The sequence below is a fragment of the Nuphar pumila genome, chromosome 5 (genome assembly GCF_984573655.1).
Source record: "Nuphar pumila chromosome 5, dmNupPumi1.hap1.1, whole genome shotgun sequence".
NCBI lineage: Eukaryota > Viridiplantae > Streptophyta > Magnoliopsida > Nymphaeales > Nymphaeaceae > Nuphar > Nuphar pumila.
Window position 1 is genome coordinate 59,109,680 of NC_143253.1, and position 26,451 is coordinate 59,136,130.

The 26,451-nt window shown below is 35.0% G+C and overlaps 1 protein-coding gene across 1 annotated transcript; it reads right to left on the reverse strand.

Moving 5' to 3' along the window:
• Positions 1-24,410: 24,410 nt before the first annotated feature.
• On the reverse strand, positions 24,411-26,005 carry LOC149837669 (UDP-glycosyltransferase 83A1-like). Its single transcript, XM_090008091.1, has 5 exons — positions 25,922-26,005; positions 25,542-25,613; positions 25,434-25,494; positions 24,771-25,304; positions 24,411-24,661 (listed from the first exon to the last, which is right to left on the reverse strand). The coding sequence occupies exons 1-5, from the start codon at positions 26,003-26,005 to the stop codon at positions 24,411-24,413; spliced, it is 1,002 nt and encodes a 333-aa protein (XP_089864217.1).
• Between the last annotated feature and the right edge of the window lie 446 nt (positions 26,006-26,451).

Sequence of the window (26,451 nt, forward strand, 5' to 3'; positions counted from 1 at the left end):
GAACGGGGAGAGAGAAAATTTCACGCTCTGTTTAAATAAAAAATTAGCGACAGATTTAGCGAGGGAATTCCCTCGCTAAATCTGTCACTAAAATGTTTTTCTTGTATTGAGAATTAGCAACAAAAAAATTGTGTTGCTAATCCGTCGCTAAGTAGCGACTGTTTAGCGATGAAAGTTTTTCATCGCTAATCCGTCGCTACTTAGAGACGGATTCATGAAAAAAGTTTTCTCTAGCTAATCTGTGGCAAATTTGCGACGGAAAAAATCCATCGCAAATTTTTGTCGCTAATTAACATTTTTCTTGTAGTGTTCCCATTCATTGCCTGTGTAAATATTCTGAATAACCACTCAAAGGTTTCATTGGTCTGGTCATACAAAAATGTGTCGCCTAATATGCAACTCTGTGAGTGATGGTTCACTCTGACAAACTGCACAAATGGTCATTGTTCAATATTCATCTTCACTATCATATAAAAAAGAAGCACATCGTTAAAGTATTCATAATCTACTCTTGACTTTGAATCTACCCAAAACATATTCACAACATATTCATCTTCATCCAGTTGCATTGCACTAAAGAAACCAGAGCCTTTGCTTGATTTCTTCTATAAGTAATCAACCAAAAAACATATTTCTCCATTCTTCATGTTATCTATCATCTTTCTTCTCAAGTAGTTTCTTAGATCCATGGGTATAAATGGCACATTCTCGCGACCACTATCTATGTATGCGCACAAATTGATGTCTTCCTTGGTGCAATGTCGGCGCTATCAGCTATTTCTGCAATTGCAACATGTGCTTCAGTTACTTTATGATGTGACTTTAATATAGAAGTCATAAATAAAGCTACTAATTAATGGTTATGATCATTGATTAAAGTACGAACTACATATTTCTCATTTGGAAGTCTTCTTAACACTATTCTCGCTGGACAATCACATCTTGAATCCAGCTTGCTCCTTGTTGGATTTCCACTTGACTTCTTCTAACCTTCCTTAGAACAAACATATGTCTTTCTCACCACAATGCCTTGTGTATTTTTTGACTAAGAATACCTTCTAACATTGAATCCAAGTTTTAAGGCATAATCATTGTAAAATTTGTGTGCAACTTCTTCATTATTAAACTACATTCCTTCTACGGGAACATAGTCAAGTATGTACTATCATGTACATTCCCAGTGCCTGCACCTTTATCAAGTGTATTGTCATGATCGTCTACCTCATTATCGAATTGCATTTTTTTTGTTGAAACATTCAAGTCAAGAGTCAATCCAATGCATGCACCCTCCTTATCAAGTGCATCATTAGTATACATGTTCACTTCTTCAGGTGCATCATTACTACAAATATTCACTTCTTCATAACTTTTCAATGATTGAGATACATCATCTTCACTGCAATCAGATGATAAGCTCACCACTGTCATAAGCAAGATATCAATTTGCATTAGCCAACACAATTTTTTTCTATGATTTATTCAAGATGCATATAACAATGGATACTGATTAGTTTAGCAAGTCAAAGAAACGATTGAATGAATCACATTATAAAAGAAACAACGTTTTGTTATTTACTAATACTATGCATCGAGTTGTTATTTACCATGCTAATAAAAGAAACGATTTATTGTATATGTGTGTTGATTATAGCGATTCACGTCACAACGATTTAATTATATCTACGACACTGTGAAGCGATTTAAATAGAAATCGCTAAATGAGCAGTGATTTAAATACGCAAATTGCCACCATAAGTGTGCAATAATATAAATTTTGCACGCGCACATTTTAAAATCATACTACAAATATCTTATAAATCGACACTAGAAAACACATAATATCTTACAAATCGACATACATATCGCATAATATATTACAAATCGATACGCAATTCAGCATAATAGCTTACAAATCGATATTAACAAACAAAACAATATCTCATAAATCGATAGTATGTTACTACAACCGTGATTTGTGTTACATTGCATATACTGAATGAATAGATGATACCAGATGGGGTAGAGTCCCTTCCTCACATTTGTAACTAGGCATTCTTGTCAACAAGTCCCACCGTCTTACAAATATCTTCTATTTTTCAACCGTCAAAAAGCCAACATCTACTTACAATAACAAAACAATGCCTTAATGACACTCACGACGACATACATTCTTCAACAATAGCATGATCACATGAAAAGGTACTCAAGACGCCTTAATGGCACTTGTTGAAATGTTTACGCGTCATTGATTTTTTTCATACTGCCTAACGAAAATGAAGAAGAAGAGATGACTGTAAAAAGAGATGGCTGACAAATCCCCCTATGATGCCCACCAATGATCGAACCAGTCGATTGATTTATAGTTATCTCCATGAAGTATAAACGAACCCGAGAATGTTTTGTAACACAAGGCAGGAACGAGAAGGCGACAATGTGTTGTAACACAAGCTAAAAACCAAGGCGGGAACCTGGACTCGCGAGAATGTGCAAAACTATTTACGGGAGGACATTTCCGTCAAACACATATCTATCTTACGGGAGAACATTTCCATCAAATTCATATCTATCTTTTTTATATGTTATTTATCTTTTTTATATGTTATTTTATTATAAAATCATCATGGGTAACATTGGCATATGAATTATTGTGGGTCCCAAGATATTCCTCCGTACACACCCGAGAACACACAAATTTGTGTTCGGGGGTGAACACACAACCCCCTCTCCAAGTTAGAAACCACGGGTGGCATCCCTTGCCATAAGGTAGAAGTTCAGCCAATGTGCAACCAGTCATAAAATCCCTCAGATTATCAAAACAAAAACTCTATTTTCCATCGTATGGAAATTTGCTCTCAACACTAGGTAGGGATGGCAGTGGACATGTGGAAAACGTTTGGACTGGGGATTAAGGACATAAAAATGGAGGTGGGGATGAAGGTTAAAATCAAAACCTGTGTGGGGATGGACTTAAGCTTTTCCCCGCCTTGCCCCGTCCCTGATCCATGTTAGTAAAATAACTAAACTGCCTTTAGGAATGGCAGTGGATCAGAGAGAAACAGGTCCCGTCTCACCGCATCTCGTTTGGACTGAGGACATAATGTTGAGAAATTCAGTTTTGATGTCACATAATATGATACACTGTCTCATTTGATTTTATATGATATGATAATATGTCCTCTTGAAAAATGTTATATTATGACTAAATATGTTTTGCCATAAATCTAACGAGTATTTGATGCAAGGATATCTCACCCAATAAGGATGGAGACTTCCTGTTCAAGTACAACTATGGTGCAATCATACTCCTTGAAGAAAAAGCTTGATGAGCCATGCATTCCTAAAGTTCAAATGAAGAGATCGGCTACCTCAAGATGAAGACTTTTTTTCTTCTTTAGAGTCATATGTAACAGAACCTTCAGGAACTTGCATATTGCATATTACATACTCATTCATAAACACTATATCATAAAAGTATACGATAGTTTCAAAAAGCTCCTTTTTGAAAAACAATAAGTGTACCTTCTTACAACCTTTTATGAAAAAGATAGTTTGTCATATAATAATTGTACCTTCTTACAACCTTTCATGAAAAAGACATTTTGTCATGTAATAATTGTACCTTACACTATATACAAGACAACATGAAAAAAGTATTGTAGGAAAAAGACAAAAACATAAAATCGACTACATGGAGAAAACAAATATAATATGTTTTTGAAAAGACTCTAGTTTCCTTCTTTTAAGAAATATTTTGAAAATAAGAAGAAGACAAAAATAAAAAATCGACTACAAAAGAAAAACAAATAAAATATGTCTTTGAAAAGACTTTAGTTACCTTCTTTAAAGAAATGTTTTTTTTAAGAAGACAAAAACATAAATCGGCTACACAAAAGAAAAACAAATAAAATATGTTTTTGAAAGGACTCTAGTTACCTTTTTCATAACCATAGAATGTCGACTTACTTGAAGTCATCATTCTCTTTACAATGCATTAAATGCCTCCTGTAACAAATCCTTGTTAATATCCTTCTCAAAGAATGTCGACCTTCTTTTGGTCCTTATTCTCTCTGAAGACTTTGAAAAACACAACATAAAGAAAACACCTGACATGACTATGTACAAATAAATATCTCAAAGCATTCATAGTACTTACACTCATTTAAAGCAAAGAAGTACTAATGTACCTCAAATCATTAATTAGGATAAAGACAAAACTACAACCCAACGTTCAATGTACTATTGTAAGAAATAGACTTTTTACATAAAGTATGTATTACCTAAAATATTACAACGACTAGTGTACCCTCTATTTCACTTTTATGGAAAAAGGCATTCTCGAACTTCTCTAAAAGATGTTTTTGAAATGACATAACATTTCACATTTCAAAAAGTTACAATTCCAAAATGTAACGACTACTTTTTTAAAAAAAATATATATAAACACACTCAAATAAACTATTCACACAGGAGATTGGAATAGACGTGTGAGCTTACAACGAGAAAAAGTTCTATTCATTATTTGAAAAGAGAGCCTTGAAAAAGAAAGAGAAAAAGAAAAAGAAAGAAAAGAGAAAAAGTCAAGTCCAGCTCTTTGACAAAGAGTATCCTCTGAGTGACAAACAGATCATTCTGAGAATCCTTCATTCATGCATTCACATCATTCTGAAGGTTCTATAGGAAGTATTGTAACTCTGTTATTCACTGTTTTTCCTTCTTTATTGAAAGAAGTAGACCTCTGTGAAAGAGGGTGTTGCCCTTCTCTGTTGAGAGAAGAAGACCTCTTGGGAAGAGGGTGTGCCCCTTCTCTGTTGAGAGAAGAAGACCTCTGAGGAAGAGGGTGTTGTACTATTTATCCGGTGACTCGGATGTTATAGTGGAAAGCTCAAGTGGTTTGCTTGGGGACTGGATGTAGGTCTGGATACTGATCGAACCAGTATAAATTCTGTGTTTTATTTGTTGTGCCTTACTGCTTAATTTTTTATTCTATCGATTATAATCATATATCACTATTCACCCCCCCTCTAGTGGTATTTCATTTGGTATCAGAGCAGGTTTGCTGGTTTCGACATAACAAGTCTTCCAGCACAAATGGCATCTACCTCTTATGCTCGTGATATTGAAGGTCAACACGCATCTCGTCCTCCTTTCTTCAATGGCTCCATCTATGGATATTGGAAGTGCAGAATGGCTATCTTTCTCAAATCCATAGACTTTGCTGTATGGAAAATTGTTGAGCATCCTTACACATCTCCATCTGCAGACTATAACTTATGGTCTGATGAAGAAAAGAAAATGGCAAACCTAAATGCAAAGGCTATGAATGCCTTATATTGTGCCATTGATCAGAATGAATTCAACAGAATATCTATATGTGAATCTGCATATGACATTTGGCATTCTTTGGAAGTTATTCATGAAGGAACCAACAAAGTAAAAGAAGCCAAAATCTCATCTCTTGTTAGAAAATATGAGTTGTTCAAAATGAACAAAGATGAACCCATCACAGAGATGTTCACCAGATTCACCAACATCACCAATGATCTGAAATCTCTGGGTGTAACATATTCCCAGACAGAAAAAGTGAAGAAAATCTTGAGATCTCTCACAACTGATTGGGAGAAAAAGACTACTGCTATTGAAGAAGCTCAAGATTTATCTAAACTTACTTTGGACGACTTAATAGGCAACCTTATGGCCTATGAAGTCCACATGAAAGAGAGAAGGGAAGAAGAGCAACCAGTAAAGAAAACTCTAGCCTTCCCAGCCCTATCTGAGAATGAAGACTCAGATAAAGAATCAGAAATTGCGCTACTTACCAGAAAATTCCAGCGCTTCATGAGAAGGAACCGGCTTCCAAACAGGCACAAGGAAAGAAAAGATCCTAAAGAAGATCCCATGTGCTTTCAGTGTAATAAGCCAGGCCACTTAAAACGTGACTGTCCCCTTCTCAAAAGAAAGTCCAAGACTGAGGAACCAAAGAAGAGGTTCTTCAAGAAAAAGGCTCTGCATGCTCAATGGGATGATTCAGAACCATCCACTAGTGAAGAGTCAAGTGATGATGAAGCCGAAACTGCAAATATGTGCTTCATGGCAAACGAAAGTTCGGTAAGTGAAATCTCTGATTTTTCCTTTGAAGAACTTCTAGATGCTTTTCAAGAACTATTTGAAGAATCTAGAAAATTGAGTTTCAAAAATAAAGATTTAAAATCTGAAAGTTTAAAGCTTTCCCAAGAGAATGAAAAACTCAGCAGTGAAAATTCTGAGTTGAAAAAGGGAAATCTTATGCTTATGTCTGAAATTTCTTCTACTAGCTCCAAAACTAAAAATATGCAAGTAGAAATTTCAGAGCTAAAAAGTAAAACTGAGAACCTCATGAAAACGGTTTTCAAGTTTACTAAAGGTAAAGAGAACTTGGACAAACTCTTATCCTCTCAGAAGGTCTCTTTTTACAAGAATGATATTGGTTACTCTCATTTCAAAAAACCTTCTTGTATGAATCAAAAGACCACATTTGTAAAAAGTTCATCTGAACCAAATAAGGAGTATTATAATCCTTTTAACTCCTCTAAAGATATAGACAAACCCAAATCCAAATGGATATGGGTTCCAAAGTCTAACAAAAAAGGACCCGATTGGGTACCAAAAAAGAGATTTACTTAATGTTTTGCAGGCTCCAAAGAAGAAGAACAGATGGATACTAGATAGTGGATGTTCAAAGCACATGACAGGACATCCAGACCTTTTTGCTGTTCTTCATCATAAAGAAGGAGGAACCGTCACCTTTGGAGATAACAACAAAGGTTTGATAATTGGTATTGAAAATATTGGTAACATAGATAAACCTCTTATCAAAGACGTTCTCCTTGTTAAAGGCTTAAAACATAATCTACTAAGTATAAGTCAAATGTGTGACACAGGTTATAATGTTAACTTTAATCATGATGCATGCCTCATAACTGACACAAATGAAAACATCATCTTGAAAGGTATTAGAAAGAATAACATATATGAACTATACCTAGAAAACATCACAGAACATTGCCTCATAGCTAATAATGACACTCAACATCTATGGCACATGAGAATGGGTCATGTCAATTCTAAATACATGTCTAAATTAGCTAAAGATAAGCTAGTCCGTGGGTTACCCAAAATTTCTTTTAAAAAGGATTATTTTTGTGATGCATGTCAATTAAGAAAACTGTCAAAATCATCTTTCAAATCTAAAAATGTCATTTCAAGTAAAAGACCTTTAGAGCTTCTCCACCTGGATTTGTTTGGTCCTTCTAGAGTAGCTAGCCTCAATCATAATAGATATGCTTTTGTCATTGTAGATGATTACTCAAGATTTACTTGGGTAATATTTTTGAAAAACAAAAGTGACACGTTTTGTCAATTTGAAATCTTATGCAAAAAATTACAAAACGAAAAATCTTGTTCTATTGCTAAAATTCGTAGTGACCATGGAAGAGAATTTGAAAATGAATTTTTTGAAAATTTTTGTAACTTGCATGGTATTTCTCATAACTTTGCCTTTCCTAGAGCTGCACCTCAAAATGGTGTAGTAGAAAGAAAGAATAGAACCCTTCAGGAATCTGCCAGGACTATGCTCCAACACAATAATCTTGCAAAATCTTTTTGGGCAGAAGCTGTTAATACTACATGCTACATAACAAATAGAGTTCTCATTAGACCCTTATTAAATAAAACTCCCTATGAACTATTCTATGACAGAACTCCAAGAATAGACTATTTCAAAGTCTTTGGATGTAAATGCTTTATCCTAAACACAAAAGATAGCCTGGATAAGTTTGATGCTAAATCTGTTGAAGGCATATTCTTAGGATATTCAAGTCATAGTAAAGCATACAGAGTTTTCAATAAGAGTCATAATACTATTGAAGAATCTATGCATGTTAGTTTTTGTGAATCTATTGATCAATCTGTTCTTATACAAACTAATGATGATGATGTTGAAAGTACAGATTTATTTTTAGATAACACAGCTAAGTCTAATGAAGATGATCATCAAAGAACCTTTGTCGATATCAAAGATCATCCTCAAAAGCAGATTTTGGGAGAACTAACAAAGGGGGTTCAAACTAGAGCTCAGCTAGAACGGATTGCAAACATGGCATTCATTTCTCAACTTGAACCAAAGAAGATTGATGAAGCCATCATTGATGAGTTATGGATGCTAGCCATGACTGAAGAACTGAATCAATTCCAAAGAAATGATGTTTGGGATCTTGTACCTAGACCAAAGGATCATCCAATCATTGGGACAAGATGGATCTTCAGAAACAAGCTAGACGAAACAGGTAATGTTTTAAGAAACAAGGCCAGACTAGTAGCTCAAGGATACAACCAGGAGGAAGGTATTGATTTTGATGAAACATTTGCTCCTATTGCTAGACTTGAATCTATTAGAATGCTCTTAGCATATGCAAGCTATATGGATTTCAAATTATATCAAATGGATGTTAAAAGTGCTTTCTTAAATGGTTTTATAAATGAAGAAGTCTATGTAAAACAACCTCCAGGATTTGAAAATGAACAATACCCAGATCATGTTTTTAAACTCAAACGTGCTTTATATGGTTTAAAACAAGCACCTCGTGCTTGGTATGATAGGCTTAAAACTTTCTTATTAAAAACTGGTTTTTCTGTTGGCAAAGCAGATTCTACATTATTTGTTAAAGTAGTGAATAATCATACCCTAATTGTTCAAATTTATGTCGACGACATCATCTTTGGATCTTCTAACAGCACTCTTTGTGAAGATTTCTCTAAGTCCATGCAGAAGGAATTCGAAATGAGTATGATGGGAGAACTCACCTACTTTCTTGGACTGCATATTAAGCAAACCAAGGATGGAGTTTTCATCAATCAATCTAAGTATGCTCGTGAACTTCTGAAGAGGTTCAACATGAACTCAACTGCTTCAAAATCTACTCCTATGAGCACTACTACTGTGTTGGACAAAGATGAAGATGGTAAGTCTGTTGATACAAAGGTATACCGAGGTATGATAGGATCACTTCTTTATTTAACTGCTAGCCGTCCAGATATAATGTTTAGTGTTTGCTTATGTGCTAGATTTCAGTCAAATCCAAAAGAATCACATCTTAAAGCTGTAAAAAGAATAATGAGATATTTAAAAGACACAGTTGATTTTGGATTATTCTATTCAAAATCCTCTACATTTGATCTAATCTCATACAGCGATGCTGACTTTGCTGGAAGTAAATCTGACAGAAAAAGCACAAGTGGAACATGTCACATGCTAGGGCACTCACTAGTATCATGGTTCAGTAAGAAACAAAACTGTATATCTTTATCAACTACTGAAGCCGAATACATTGCTGCTAGCCTAGCCTGTACACAAGTCATCTGGATGAAACAAACTTTGAAAGATTTTGGTTTAAAATTCGAAAATACAACTATTTTCTGTGATAACACAAGTGCTATAAACCTTTCCAAAAATCCTGTTTTACATTCTCGAACTAAACACATTCAAATTAGACATCACTTTCTAAGAGAACAAGTCTTAAATAATATAATTAAACTAGAATTTATACCCACAGATAAACAACTAGCAGACATCTTTACTAAACCTTTAAAAAATGAAGATTTTATAAAAATAAGAAGAGAACTAGGTATATGTAAATTGAATGATATATAAAACTAGAATATTGAATTCACTCAAGTTCATAATATTTACTAAATTCATCTTAATAAGGATAATAAAAGAACCTTAAAAATAATCGTGTCTTCCTTTTACAATTTTTATTTACAAAAGAATTATCTCTAAGGGTCTCGAATACCACATATTGCCTTAAAAGTTGAAACTTCATGTCAAAGTACATTCTACCTCTTGTCAATATCATCTTTTACATCACTTTCATAATTATTGTTTTTCATAACTTGACTTTCTCTTTACTATATAGTTACTTTAGTTACTTTTTTTTTCTCACACATACGATTTATATCTCCATTCATATCTTTGACTTCTTTACTATTTTCCTAAAGCAACTATGAACTCCTTCAATCGAATTCCTCCAAAAACCTTGTTCCTCAAACCAAAAATTCTATGAATAACAACACACTCTTTATGTCTTTCATTTTGTCACCTTTCAAGTACACATTAATAATCACACTTTGTCCTATCATCCTCCACGCATACCCATGAAGTACTACCTTCTTTAAATATAGGTAATTATGACTCTCTTTCATATCACTCATCTCATAACATCCTTTCATCACCTTTTGTCCTCTTATGAAAACCCCTCATACAAATAACAATCTTCTACACTTCAACCCATTCACTATATTTTAAAAACTCCCACTTGTTTCTTGTTTTAGTAGGCCATCATTTCTCACCTTTTCTCTCTCTCTCTCTCTCTTCACGAGTTTCTCTTTGTTTCTCTCAAAAACAACTTTATGTCTAATCAAAAATTTCTTTTTCTTTCCATCATCTTCAATCCTCTATCTCACGATAGACTAGCCGATCTTCAACAAAATAATATATTCCTCATATTCAAATAATATATCTCTTTCTTTGACCTATCAATATACTTCTCTAAACCTATCAAAAATTTTTTTTTGCTACATTTCACGTAATTTTTTTTTCTATATCATCTACTATATCATAGTCTATGTATAATCTATTATCATTCTCTCCAATCAAGATTCATCAAAAACTTCATCTTATGTCACTCACACATCTCTATTTGTCTTATTCCAAACACTCTCTTCACGAACACTCTCCATATAGTAGAAACATCTTATAAAAGAATAATTCAAAACCATGTTCTCCTTGACTTCTTCTCAAATATAATACACTATCCTCCACACTTGATTTGATTTGTCATTCACAAGCCTCTTACCTTCCTTCTCACGGATTTCCTTATTTGGCTAAAATCTAAAAATCACTCACTTCCAATGTCATTCAAAACATATCTAAACTATTGTCATTCTTTCTATTTAATCGATTGGTTCATCTCTCACCATTCCATTCGAAATTCTCTATCCTCATACAAACTCTCTCTCGTTTCAAACTCCATTCTCTCCTAGTGCTTTATTTTGATAATGGCTTCCTCCTCCACCAATGTGATCACCTCCGCAGATCTACGTTACCCAGACCTTGTTCAACACTTTCAGTACATTAGCACCTTGCCAATTCAAACTGGCAAACTAGTAAACTTCGACTCCTTCACATCCCTTGACCTCCATACCTCTCTTCAAGATTTTGTTCTCATCTTAGGCACGACTAACTCCATGACCTACTATCCTCATCTCATCAAAATTTTCTATACCAACCTCTCTGTAGACCGTGACCACACCACCATTACATCCATGGTACATGGAAAACTCATCTCCTTCAATATCTCTCAACTAGGCTGCATTCTAAACCTGTCTTCCTATGGCATTGAGCTTCCTAACATAGTTCCGATAGATCGAAATGTGTTTAAGAAAATCCTTCTCTCCACTCGCTGCACCCATTTCCCATGGCATACGAGCAATCTGAACCCTCATGCTCTAATGCTCTTACACATCCTCTCATCCAACGTCTTCCCAAAGCTTCCTTCCAAGGGTTTCGTGGCAAACGAAATCTCACTTCTCCTATATGCAATCTTTTGCAACTTTCCCATCAACTGGTCCAGTATCATTTTCAATAACATGATCAATTTTCGGACCTTCCACTCTCTTCCTTTCGGGTACTTCATCACCCATATTCTTCAGCACTTCCAAGTGCCTTTCCACCAAGACATCGTTCACCGGTCTGTTCATGCATTTGATGACTCATACCTTCTTAAGGAAGGGTCCCCTCGAGACCACTCTGACGATGAGAGCACCAGTGAAGCCGATCCCCCAGCAAGCTCTAACCACGACATCTTCTCTACCCTCGTCGACATCCAAAATACACAGGCTCTACTTCTCAGGAATCAAGCCTCTCTTCAACAGGCCTTTGACTCCTTGCCAATGGGCCGCCGCCGCAAGCTCAATCCCACTGACTCTGACTAAAACTCTTTGTCTGTAATAAACTAAATTTCTTGATATGTAATAACTTTTCATTACTTTTTGGACTGTAATATTTGGTCTGTAATAACTCTCGTACTCTGATCCCTTCCTTTTTGTCCATGACAAAGGGGGAGAAAATCTGTCTCCATTATTGGAGAAATACTCTCTTTAAAACATTTTTTCAATTTTTTATCATATTATTATTTCTATACATAATGTCTTTTTGACAGGGGAGCATATTTTGTCATCATCAAAAAGGGGGAGAATGTTGAGAAATTCGGTTTTGATGTCACATAATATGATACACTGTCTCATTTGATTTTATATGATATGATAATATGTCCTCTTGAAAAATGTTATATTATGACTAAATATGTTTTGCCATAAATCTAACGAGTATTTGATGCAAGGATATCTCACCCAATAAGGATGGAGACTTCCTGTTCAAGTACAACTATGGTGCAATCATACTCCTTGAAGAAAAAGCTTGATGAGCCATGCATTCCTAAAGTTCAAATGAAGAGATCGGCTACCTCAAGATGAAGACTTTTTTTCTTCTTTAGAGTCATATGTAACAGAACCTTCAGGAACTTGCATATTGCATATTACATACTCATTCATAAACACTATATCATAAAAGTATACGATAGTTTCAAAAAGCTTCTTTTTGAAAAACAATAAGTGTACCTTCTTACAACCTTTTATGAAAAAGTTATTTTGTCATATAATAATTGTACCTTCTTACAACCTTTCATGAAAAAGACATTTTGTCATGTAATAATTGTACCTTACACTATATATAAGACAACATGAAAAAAGGAATGTAGGAAAAAGACAAAAACATTAAATCGGCTACATGGAGAAAACAAATATAATATGTTTTTGAAAAGACTCCAGTTTCCTTCTTTTAAGAAATATTTTGAAAATAAGAAGAAGACAAAAATATAAAATCGACTACAAAAGAAAAACAAATAAAATATGTTTTTGAAAAGACTTTAGTTACCTTCTTTAAAGAAAGGTTTTTTTTAAGAAGACAAAAACATAAATCGGCTACACAAAAGAAAAACAAATAAAATATGTTTTTGAAAGGACTCTGGTTACCTTTTTCATAACCATAGAATGTCGACTTACTTGAAGTCATCATTCTCTTTACAATGCATTAAATGCCTCCTGTAACAAATCCTTGTTAATATCCTTCTCAAAGAATGTCGACCTTCTTTTGGTCCTTATTCTCTCTGAAGACTTTGAAAAACACAACATAAAGAAAACACCGGACATGACTATGTATAAATAAATATCTCAAAGCATTCATAGTACTTACACTCATTTAAAGCAAAGAAGTACTAATGTACCTCAAATCATTAATTAGGATAAAGACAAAACTACAACCCAACGTTCAATGTACTATTGTAAGAAATAGACTTTTTACATAAAGTATGTATTACATAAAATATTACAACGACTAGTGTACCCTCTATTTCACTTTTATGGAAAAAGGCATTCTCGAACTTCTCTAAAAGATGTTTTTGAAATGACATAACATTTCACATTTCAAACAGTTACAATTCCAAAATGTAACGACTACTTTTTAAAAAAAAAGCTATATAAACACACTCAAATAAACTATTCACACAGGAGATTGGAATAGACGTGTGAGCTTACAACGATAAAAAGTTCTATTCATTATTTGAAAAGAGAGCCTTGAAAAAGAAAGAGAAAAAGAAAAAGAAAGAAAAGAGAAAAAGTCAAGTCCAGCTCTTTGACAAAGAGTATCCTCTGAGTGACAAACAGATCATTCTGAGAATCTTTCATTCGTGCATTCACATCATTCTGAAGGTTCTATAGGAAGTATTGTAACTCTGTTATTCACTGTTTTTCCTTCTTTATTGAAAGAAGTAGACCTCTGTGAAAGAGGGTGTTGCCCTTCTCTGTTGAGAGAAGAAGACCTCTTGGGAAGAGGGTGTGCCCCTTCTCTGTTGAGAGAAGAAGACCTCTGAGGAAGAGGGTGTTGTACTATTTATCCGGTGACTCGGATGTTATAGTGGAAAGCTCAAGTGGTTTGCTTGGGGACTGGATGTAGGTCTGGATACTGACCGAACCAGTATAAATTCTGTGTTTTATTTGTTGTGCCTTACTGCTTAATTTTTTATTCTATCGATCATAATCATATATCACTATTCACCCCCCCTCTAGTGGTATTTCACATAAAACAGGGATGAAAGTTAAAATCAAAAGCAGTGTGGGGATAGAGGCAAGTATGGAGGGTAGAATTTTGAGATGAGATGGAGTGGAGACCTTGTCCCCCTCCCCGCCCCGCCCTGCCCCCTTCCACGGACACACCTAACGCTAGGGGTAGAAGCAAGTGGTAGAGGATTAGGTCTGACGAGCCTTGGACAGAGAAACTGTCCAAAGCACTGATTCATCATGAAATGAAAATGAAACGCACCCAACACCTGCCAAAAGCACCCTATTTTGGACCATCTGTCATTGATGTCGTTCATCTAAAAGTTGAACGACATCAGAATTTTTTGTGTATCCCATCTAGGTAAAAACCAACCTTTTGGATGGGTTTTTGGTGCCATTCATCCCTATGATGGATGGCATCCAACTGCCTTTGACTATTTTTTCATCTAGAGCTCATTGGACTTGATAGGCTCTGGCATGCAGGGTTCCTGGCCCACTTTCAAACTAGATCCCACCAAATTTGTCAGATATGAATAATTCTAGAATTTGGGTTGGATCACGGACCAGATAACAGAATAGCAACAGATCCAGGTAAAAATTGGGCCTAATAGACAAGTTTTACATTTTTTTTATTAAAAAAATCGTATAAAGTCCCTTTTTTATGGAACTGGTACGACAGAAGTCCATTTCATATTTGAATCCAACACTTAATATGCAGCCAAAGTTTGATAGAGAGAGGGGAATGAATTCATCAAGACCATTTTTTATAAGACCCTAATTAGAACCCTCTAAACCGTTATCATGGTTTATTCACTAGTAAAGATGGTATCAGATTGGGTATTTTCATGCACAGGTGTTTTTAGAGATGAAAATTAATGGCTTGTAACATGGTAAAACTTGATGAAAAAATATAGTTTTTTGGTATAATCAATTCAATCCAAATAATGTCTTTTAGTACACAAGTAATGACAAACCCATCTATCATTTCAGATTAAACAAAAAGCCAACAACTATGGCTTTTTGCAGGATCTTAACAAAAATTGGATCTAAATCAATTGGTGTAATCTACATAGTTTTGTTGTACAAAGTGGGTCGTCATCATGAGAGTGACAAATATGCATGTTTTTCAAAAGCTTCAAAAATCAGCAATTTTCAATGTACCAATATTTTGCAAAAAATATTTTTTTTATGAAGAATTGTATGATCCAAGGTAAAATGATCTCTAACATATAGGCCATGTTGATCATATTTATGGGGTCAAATTGAGTTAATACAACTTAGACCTATCTATGTGTTTCCCACTAACAAATAGGAGATTCAAAATTTGTTTTCCACTGAACAAACTTTCTAAATCACATGTATGTGTCTGATCTACCAAAAATTTATGCACACGCAATTGCGCAAATGCTATCCCCATCGTTATATGGTTTGCAGGTACCACTAAAAGAAATTACCTTTTTACTGGCGAACCCTGATTAAATAATGTGTGGGAGCAAATGAAATTACTCTATAGGGATGCAAGCAGTTCAAATTTAGGTATGATATCCAAATCCTGATCTGATTAGATAAAGCTTGAACCAGATCTGTAATCAAGTTTATATTTATTTTGCAGTTTTATGTCTGAATCTGAGTCTGAACAAATATGAATCAGATGGATAATCCAACCTGATCACAAGTAAAATATATCTAATTGGCTAACCAGATTCAAAGTTTATGTATTACCTTTTCCTGCCTTATTTTGGAACTAAATGTGAATTTAATTCTGCTATATTTGAGTAAGTCAGATTTGTAATGCCTAAATTCAAACCGAGTTTGACTCCTCTCATGCTTCTCTTATGCTTCCTACATATTTAGTCAATGCTTCTTATATGTTTTTCTTATGCTTATTTATATTTTTCACATGCTTCCTTTCACGCTTCTCTCTCACTTCCCATGTGCTTTCTCTAAATCAGTAAATCTTTAATATTTTGAGAAAAAAAATTAAATTAAAAAATAATAAAATAAGCATAGTCATTTTCACTTTGGCTTTTATTTGTTTCATTTGATTCTCATTTAGTTTCCCATTCTATTTTCATATTGATCGCTTTATGATTCTCACTTCCCATTGAAAGTGAATCCTTGTTTCACACTTATAAATTTTAAACGGAAAATGACACATTTTTTTGAAATACCCTATAATTTTTTATATTCAAAATCACAAATATATAAATCTAAAAAGACCTTTATAAAAAAAACCATCTATCATATATAAGAGAAAAAATTCATATAGAGGAGAAATTTCATATATATATATAAGAGAAAAATCAGATATATAAGAGAAAATTCACATATATAGGAAGAAAATCATGTATATTTAAGAGGAAAATCACATATATATTTTTTACAGAAAAGTCTATGTTCTAAGATTTGTATGTCTCTAATTCGAAGTCAAAAACTTGCATTTTTATAATCGTTGCAAAGTTGAGACACTGGCCTATAATTTTTCTGTTTTGAATAAGAGCCGAAAATATAATGGCCTGACATATTTCAACCCAAAAATATTAGGATTTTTTTTTAAAGTTAACACATAGTTGATTTTCTTTTTCTTTTCTAATATGTAATAATGCAATGGTCTCACCAACGGACACGTTCCAACCGTACCAAGTACTAGAGAGCCCTGAACGCAAGCGCAAGCGTGTCTTAGCCTCTTAGTACTAGATCCAGTACGAAACCACCGTTAACAAATCTGATTAAACTATTATATAAAAAAAATTAATTCATTTAAGTATTTCATCATTAGCATTGCCTTAACCGAATTAATCTCTAAGGAGTCAGTTTGTGCATGCACCGATGTTTAATAACTCCTTAGAACAAAGTTCGAGGTAAAGGCATCCAAATGACAAAATCCTTATACCATTGTTTAAGTAAGTAAACACAACAAAAAATATTGATTTGAAATCAATTTAATCTGCTGGATTTTTTGTTAAAATTTCCAGACACATTATATTTAAAAATATTATCATTCAACCACCCATAAAAGAAATCAACTGAAATATGAAATAGTTCAAATAAATATCAAACCATTAAAGCATTTGTTCAAATATGGACAAATAAATAGTCAAATAAGTATCAAATTAAAATCAGACAAGTAGTCATCAGGATCTCGAAAACATCAATCACTCACAGCATCTTGCACTCATTCTACAAATCACATGTTACCTAAAAAATATTTTATTTTGAAAGCATAAGACTTTGAAGAGTCTCAATAAGATTCGTACAGCTAATGTAAGATACAATACATAAAGCTTTCATAGTATGCATCAATCACCAAAGTACATCATTCAACATTTAATAGATAGATAAACGGTTAAACAGAAAGTTCATGCATTCATGATTTTAAAAATATACACAAGCATGATATAACAATTTCAAGCATGCATAACTGCATTTTACTTGAAATCAAGACATTCAATCATATGCATGAATCTACATAATCATATGAGCATAAATAAAAGTGTAGAAAAGTAAAGTGAGCAAGTATTTTAAGTTTCACTTGATTACCAAAAAGCCTATCGGGTATGCGTAGGCCCTCTACGAAATAGACTAGACCACTCAGATGTTTATTATGCTATATATTTTAATTTCTTGAGTAACTGACTGAGTCATTCTCTGAGGAGCAGAGTCAGGCTATGAGACCTAACAGTGTGCTCAAAGAATTTGTCTAGGTGAATGACTTTGTGTCATACGATAATCATGATCACACATATTTTCAGAAAACCCAGGGACGTAAGAGGCAGTTCTGGTCCCCCTAAATTCTCTAGGTTGGGAGTCCGTTGAGGCATTTCCCCTCGCAGCATAATAAGAAAAAAAAGGCCTAGAGAGTTTCACAACGCCTACCCTCTCTAAGGTAGACAAAAAACCATTCTCGTTCAGCATACCTCGGTAAAGTCATACCCAGAATCTTGCTCAGAGTTATCTTATTAATTAGGCCTTAAGTAAATGCATCTACCATTTAGGCTAGTGCAATGCCATCTCATTATTCCCTCTTTGAAACCTTAAATTGGCATTTTATTGAGCACCTTAAATGCCCATGCAACCCTGTGGGATTTCTATCATCTTACATGTATTTCATAAATACTGCATTTCAAAGCATTATATGCATTCTCATAAACAATTAATCATGTAAACATGTCATTCAATAATTTATTCTTGAAGTATCACATAATTTCAATAATTAAAAATAAGCATGCATCATTATCACAAATATGAATCAATCTATGAACTATAGTTCTAAATCACTGTCAAATTATTTAGGTCTCCTGGCTAGAGTAGCCCGAAACTGCACAACTAAAACATGTTGCCAAATAATAATACAATCAACATATCCATATTCATTTTTCATATGTTTTGTAAATACAATTATGCTCATGCTCAATTTATCGTTAAAATAAATAAACTTAAGTTGTCATAAATAGATTTAATCATAAAAGTCAAATACAATTTGTGTAGTGGCCTATTTCTCAGAAATAGGGCATCCTTACACCAAAACCATAACTTGCCAATTATGATTGATTTCTATCTCTATCATAAATATTTATATCAGATCAGACATAACTCAAAACTGAATTTATGAAAAATTTAAAGAAAACATCAAAGCATAATTAGAGTTACAAACCTTGATTTTCTCGATAAGAGCTCCCATAAACCCTCACTGAGCAAATCGACATGTCTATAATTAATGTCTTGATTTTACAATAACTCAAATCATATCAGACCTGATTAAAATGTCCATGATAACAAATTAAATCAAAGAATCTATTACAACAAGCCCATAACCAAAAACAGACAAGTTGATTTTTTTGGTTTAGACCCCTATAAGCCCAAATCAGAAAGGGTCATATGTTTTTAATTATATTCAGTTATAGCCATGCTTACACAAGGCATGTACACATAATTTAATTTAGTTCATGTTGTACATAACTTGGAAAAATCATATCTCAACAACATATTCAATATAAGAATCGAATTCTAAGAAAAAATCTAAAACCCTAGATCGATTTCTCAAAAATTAGAGGTTTGATTCTCTTAAACACAAACCATTAAATTTTCATTAAGTCTAATATGAATTCAAATATTTAACAAGATAAACATGTTGAACACAATCATATAAATAGAAATAATATTCTTTGAAATCAATCAAAAAGTTAATTTGTATGACAATCAAGATTTGGCAATATCTTTCAATTACAACTTGTATAAATTCAAATATATTTCTTTCTTAGTGTTTGGCCCTTTGTTTATGATTCAATAAGGTTTTTTAAGACTGATAATCGGCAAAATATAAAAAAAAATAATAAAACAATAAGATCCAAACATGGTACTATCTAATCTCAAATACACATTCCCATATTGCATACGTCCTTCTATGTTGCAATTCATGACCTATATAACCTCATTCTTAGTCCATTCAAATACAGTAAGTGTATACAGATCTGCAGGTCGCGTCAATTTTTCATGCCCAAAGTTACACTGCGGGTGTTGAAGCATTTCACATCTTGTTCAAGCTCGTTCTGTCTAAGATCGTCTATAAATAATTCATATTGTTCCATGAAATGAAACATTGTTAAACATGAATACAATGTTTTTTTTAGTGTGGCATGCATAGATTCAGCTCTTTATATGCTTATCATATCTGTACAAAAGTATTGTCTTCCATATGCCAATGCCCACTTCTTTTTGTCTGCATATAAATGTTCTAACCGCACACAATCTTCAAGGTCGTACATCTAAATTATTTGCTCCCAATCAGACATAAAGGTGACCTCGTCTATGCTCTCAAGTACACACTGTCTAAACTTTTTATCAAACCCTATCTTCTGATGAAAAATGTGTCCTATGTTTTTTGTTGCATTTTGAAAGATATGCCACAAACATAGGCGATGATGTGCATATGGCCATACATGAGACACTGCAGTTGCAATTGCATGATCACCATCTATAAGTACAGCTCCAGGGTGCTTCCCATTCATTGCTTGTGTAAATACTCTGAACAACCACTCAAAGGTTTCCTTGGTCTGGTCATACAAAAAAGTGTCGCCTAATATGCAACTCCGTGAGTGATGATTCACTCCGATAAACTGCATAAATGGCCACTATTCTGTATTAATCTTCATTGCCATATAAAAAACAAGCACATCATTGAAGCATTCATAATCCACTCTTGACTTTAAATCTGCCCAAAACATATTCACAGCATACCCATCTTCATCCAGTTGCATTGCACTAAAGAAACCAGGGTCAATGTTGGATTTTTTTTGTAGATAATCAATCAAAAAACATATTCCTCCATTCTTCATGTTTTCTAACCTCTTCCTTCTCAAGTGGTTTCTTAGATCCATAGGTGTGAATGGTACATTCTCGCGACCACCATCTACATGCACACAGAAATTATGTCTTTCTTGGTGCAATGCCGGCAGTATCAGTTATTTCAGCAATTACAGCATGCGCTGCAGTTACTTTACGATGTGACCTTAATGTAGAAGTCATAAATGAAGCGGCTAATTCATGGTTATGATCATTGATTAAAGTATGAACTACATATTTCTTATTCGAAAGTCTTCTTAACTCTGTTCTCGCTGGACAACCGCATCTTGAATCTGGCTTTCTCCTTGTTGGATTTTCACTAGAATTCTTCCAACCTTGCTTTGAACAAATATATGTCTTTCTCACCATGACACCCTGTGCATTTTTTTTCGCAAGAATACCTTCTAACACTGAAGTTAATATTTAAGGCATAATCATTGTAAAATTTGTATGCACCTTCCTCATTATTAAACTATATTTCCTCTACACTTGAAGTGCATGCACCTTTGTCAAGTGCACTGTCATGATTGTCTACCTCATTATCGAATTGCAATTCGTCTGCTGGAATATTCAAGTCAAGATTGAATCCAATACTTGCACCCTTCTTATCATGTGCATCATTAATGCACATATTCAATTCTTCAAGTGCGTCAATAGTATGGATGTTTGTTGCTCCATGACTTCCCAATGATTGAGATACGTTATCTTCACTGCAACTAGTTGATATACTCAACACTGTCATGTGTAAAATATCAATTTGCGTTAGCCAGCACATACGGTTACTACATTTTATTTAAGATGCATATAACAACGACTACTGATTAGTTAAGCATAATAGCTTACAAATTGATATTAACAAACAACATCATATCTAACAAATCGATACTCAAAAACACATAATATCTTACAAATTGATATACAATAATTCAGCATAATATATTACAAATTGATAGTAACAAATAAAACAATAGCTCACAAATCGACAGTAGAAAACACATAATATCTTACAAATCGATATACGACAATTCAGCATAATATATTACAAATCGATATTAACAAACAAAGCAATATCTCACAAATCGATAATAGAAAATACATAATATCTTACAAATCGATATACGATAATTCAGCATAATATATTATAAATCGATATTAAAAAACAAAATAATATCTCACAAATCGACAATAGAAAACACATAATATCTTACAAATCGATATACAGTAATTCAGCATAATATATTACAAATTGATATTAAAAAACAAAACAATATCTCACAAATCAACAATAGAAAACACATAATATCTTACAAATCAATATACAGCAATTCAGCATAATATATTACAAATCGATATTAACAAACGAAATAATATCTCACAGATCGTTACTAGAAAATACATAATAGCTTATAAATCGATATACGGTAATTCAACATAATATTACAAATTGATATCAATAAACAAAACAATATTTCACAAATTGACACTAAAAAATACATAATATCTTACAAATCGATATATGACAATTCAACATAATATATTACAAACAAAATAATATCTCACAAATCGATATACATGTTACTACAACCGCAATTTATGTTACATTGCATATACTGAGTGAATGGACGATACCGAATGGGGTAGAGGCCCTTTCTCGCATCTGTAACCAAGCATTCTTGTCAATAGGTCTCAGCGTCTTATAAATGTCTTCAAGTTTCTAACCGTTGAAACGATAAAATCTACCTGGAATAACAAAACAATGCCTTAATGACACTCACGACAGCATACGTTCTTCAACAATAGCATGATGACATAGAAATGTACTCACGACGCTTTAATGACACTTGTTAGAATGTTTGTGCTTCATTGCTTTTTTCCATACTGCCTAACAAAAACGAAGAAAAAGAGAAGACTGTAAAAAGAGATGGCCGACAAATCCTCATTGACGCCCACCAATGATCGAACCAGACATTCGATTTATAGTTATCTCCACGAAGTAGGAACAAACCAGAAAAAGTTTTCTATCTAAGTGCCTTTCTTTGCTTCTCCCTCTCTTCCTCCTCCTCTTGCCTTTGTTTTTAGCTTGTGCTACAACAAAGGCGGAACGTGCAAATGTATATACAGGGAACGGGAGGACATTTTCGTCCAACGCATATCTATCATATGGGAAGATATTTTTGTCAAAAGCATATCTACCTTTTTTATATGTTATTTTATTATAAAGTCATCGTGGACAACATTGGTATATGAATTATTGTGGGTCCCAAGATATTTCTCCATACACACAGGAACACGCAAATTTGTGTTTCGGAGAGAATACACAACACCCTCCCCTCAATTGTTCCTTGTTCCGTAGCTGCCCATTTATCCATAGGATTAATGGCCTTCCAAGTATATGGTTTTGGGATTAATTTCAGTGGTCCATTTTTGTATGATCTAGATCTCATAATCTAAAACACCAATGGTCCTGAAAAAGCTTGTGGGACCCATCTAAGATGAAAAAAAGAACACATCCATGCTGTGTTGGAGGCCTTTCATATGGATGAACGGTGTCAAAGGCAGCTCAGACAGGTTACTGGCAGTTGCCTCTGACCTGATACACACCCCTATTATAGTATTGTTCTTCCCATGACTCTATGCACACTAGGAAGACAGCCTGGCCTGATTATGTTGCAACATTCACAGATGGAGAATGGGACACAACACATGCAAACAACCACACAGTTTGCGTGGTTTTGGATCTTGAGAGGATCCTACACATCTCTCGGGAAAATTACCTCTCTCTCTCACATCATCAGGTTCATTTAAGTTAAGGATGTACACACAGATTATTTGGTCTCTCTTTAATAGGGTCGGTTGGAATGCACTTTGTATTTAGACCTATTTTGTTATCATATAAACTCTCAGAGTCTTGAATAACTTGGCATGTTCAGGAGTCTTAGGATCCTTCTCTGGAACTAAGAATGACAGTGGAGTGAGGAAAAATGGGGCCCTGCCCCTCCTTGCCTCATTTGGACCAGGGATGAAAGACATGACATAGGGATAGAAGTGGGGATGAGGGATAGACTTATGCTTCTCCCGGCCCATCCTGTCTCCCATCCCTATTAGTAAAATAACTAAAATAACTTTAGGGATGGCACTAGACGGGAGAGAAATGGGACTCTGCCTCGCCTTGCCCCGTTTGAACCAGGGATGGAGAATGTGAAACAGGAATGAAAGCGGGGGATGGAGTTTAAAATTAAAACCCGTGTAGAGATGAAGGTGAGGATGGAGGACATAATTATGAGACAGGGCGGGGGTGGAAACCTTGTTCCCCCATCCATCCGCGTCCACTGCTATCCCTATCTGAGACTTCTACATGTACCATGGGTTCAAAGACACTTCCCTTGGATCACTTAAGGATGCATCCAAAACCAGTTTGGTGGGCTCACTTTTCTCATCTGCACTGTCCCTCTAAGCACAACTCTTGATCTACGAGAATGAGCTTGGATCTGATCAAGCTGAACTGTGGTCCAAGAAGAGGCTTCGTTACTATATATGTCTGCCAGTTGTTTCTTGGAATTGATAAATTGCACATATGGTTGCACTAAATGCAGCCCACTTTCTCTCTTGAATTATCAACCATGCTGGAAGTGATTAATTCGGTTTACCTTGTTATTTTCTAAAAGTTGGAAACGGTGCAATCATTTATTATAAGCTCAATTATTTAGTTGCCTTTGTTGTGAGTAACGACGTAACATAAAGCCCGAAAGAGAGACATCCCCAACAAAGTTTAAACAGTAAAATGACAATTCCTTATTGGTTGAAATAAGAGATTATGACTCAAGAAAATGTTTCTCAAATTTTCAAAATAACAATCCTCTCTAAATTATCGGTTCCCCCTTCATGGTGTTGACGAAACTTTCAAGATTCTTAAAACAAACACCACCCTTCATCACAGCCTTCCACCCCTTGTTTATCAACTCCAAAACCCTTTCCCTTATTCTGTCATCGTTCATCAATTCTACCAATTTGTCCTTGATTTCTTCTTTTCTGACATATCCATCATTGTCCTTCTGCAATTCCAGCCCTACTTTCCAATGCTCAACTACGTAGGTCTGGTTTTGAAACTGGTCTGCAAAGTAAGGCCAACACAACAAGGGGACTCCATTGCTTAGCCCTTCGATGGTGGAGTTCCAGCCACAATGAGTTAAGAAAGAAGCTATAGATGCATGTGAGAGAACTTCCTTTTGTGGGCACCACCCCACAATGTGCCCGCGCTAGGCCACACGGTCCAGGAACCCATCTGGGTACAACAGCAGACTGGTTCATGAGGGTTGGTCTTGAAACCCAAAGGAATGGTTTGCCAGTGAGCTCGAGCCCAAGTGAGAGCAAATCAATTTGGCGATGATTGAGCATTGTGGTGCTCCCCAATGAGACGTAGATGACTGACCCAGCTGGGTGTCGATCGAGCCAGTCAAGGCAACTCAAGTCTTCTTGCCAAAATGAGGATGGTTGGTGCTTGGGGTGGTTAGCTGAGACAAGAGGGCCTACTGGTACAACATTTCCGATGATCTCGAAAGCCAGCAACTCGAGTTCTGGAAATGAGTTGCAGAGTATGTGATCTAGGTCTTCCATTGCATCAACGCACTTCAAGAGGTACTTGAAGAAGCCCTCCTGTTGTTTGGTGTCTCCAAAGGGCACCCAACATAGGTGAGCTGGGTTCATGTCTGGCACTCTCTCAGACAGGTGGATCAATTTGTCATCCTTTGGAAAACCTGACACCACCAAAAGAATGGTTCCATAAATTGTCATTGACATTCAGCGAAGACTGGTACAAACTTTGAAGGTCATAACATTGGGATATTCAGCAGTGTCTAAACCGACTCAAAATCAAGCTCATTAACATTGATATGGCCCTGTTAAGAAAGTAGTAGCTGGGATGGGAACTGGCATTTCAGGTGGTATCTGTTAATTCCATGCTTTAGTGTAAATACAAATACAATGCCACTTACCATCGTAAATGCATTAACTCTCATCCCAGCAGCTACCAGCTTCCAAACAGCCACCAGTGGTAGTTTGACCAACTTTTTGCCAAATCAATGCATCAAACTCCTATCTTAGTTCTTAGATTCCAAACAGGAATGATTTAGGCTCCTTATTAGGAAGAAAGAAAATAAATCAGAAGGGAATTAGGCATGTTCTTTTAGGCTGCATTTCATGAACTCAGATTGGAGATCCGAGGGATCTCCACCAGAACCGGCGCTCCGTATCAGATGAGATCTAAGGCTTTGGGAGAATTTTGCACTATTGGTGGATCAAAGCGTGGGCCACAGCCCCTTATCCATGTATCGGTGGATCTGGACGACAGATGAGGTGCAATCACATTGCACACTTTGAGTGCGCCGCTCTGCTGTTGGGCACCACAACTGAGGCTGTCAGCCAAAGATGGAATTAACAAAGGTGACAAGAACGCCATGGCTAGATAGGTGATGCGAGAGCTCCATGAGAGGTGCGACGTGGCCTTGCGCAGGAAGTGGGATGACTAAAGCATGTGGTCTACCCATTGTAGGATCCCCTTCAACTTTTTTTGTTTTCAAAGAAGGATGCCCTCCTAGCAAAAGTTTTGTAGTTGAGGAATTATTTATGCTCTCTCTCTCTCTCTCTTGGAAGGTGAAAAAACAAAGAGAGTGGATCACAAATGGTGGTGTCTTTACTCAAGTTCGCACGCTTCCTTACTACGCTCGATTGAGTATCAGGTCCAAGCAGCGCCGCTCATCATGGAAATGAACGATACCCAACACCTATCAAAAGCACCTCACTTTGGTCAATTCTCAGTCGTCCATTTATCCTTAGATGATGTCATTCATCTAGGAAGTGAACTTCATCAAAAAAAATTGAGGGCCATCTATGTAAAAACCTACT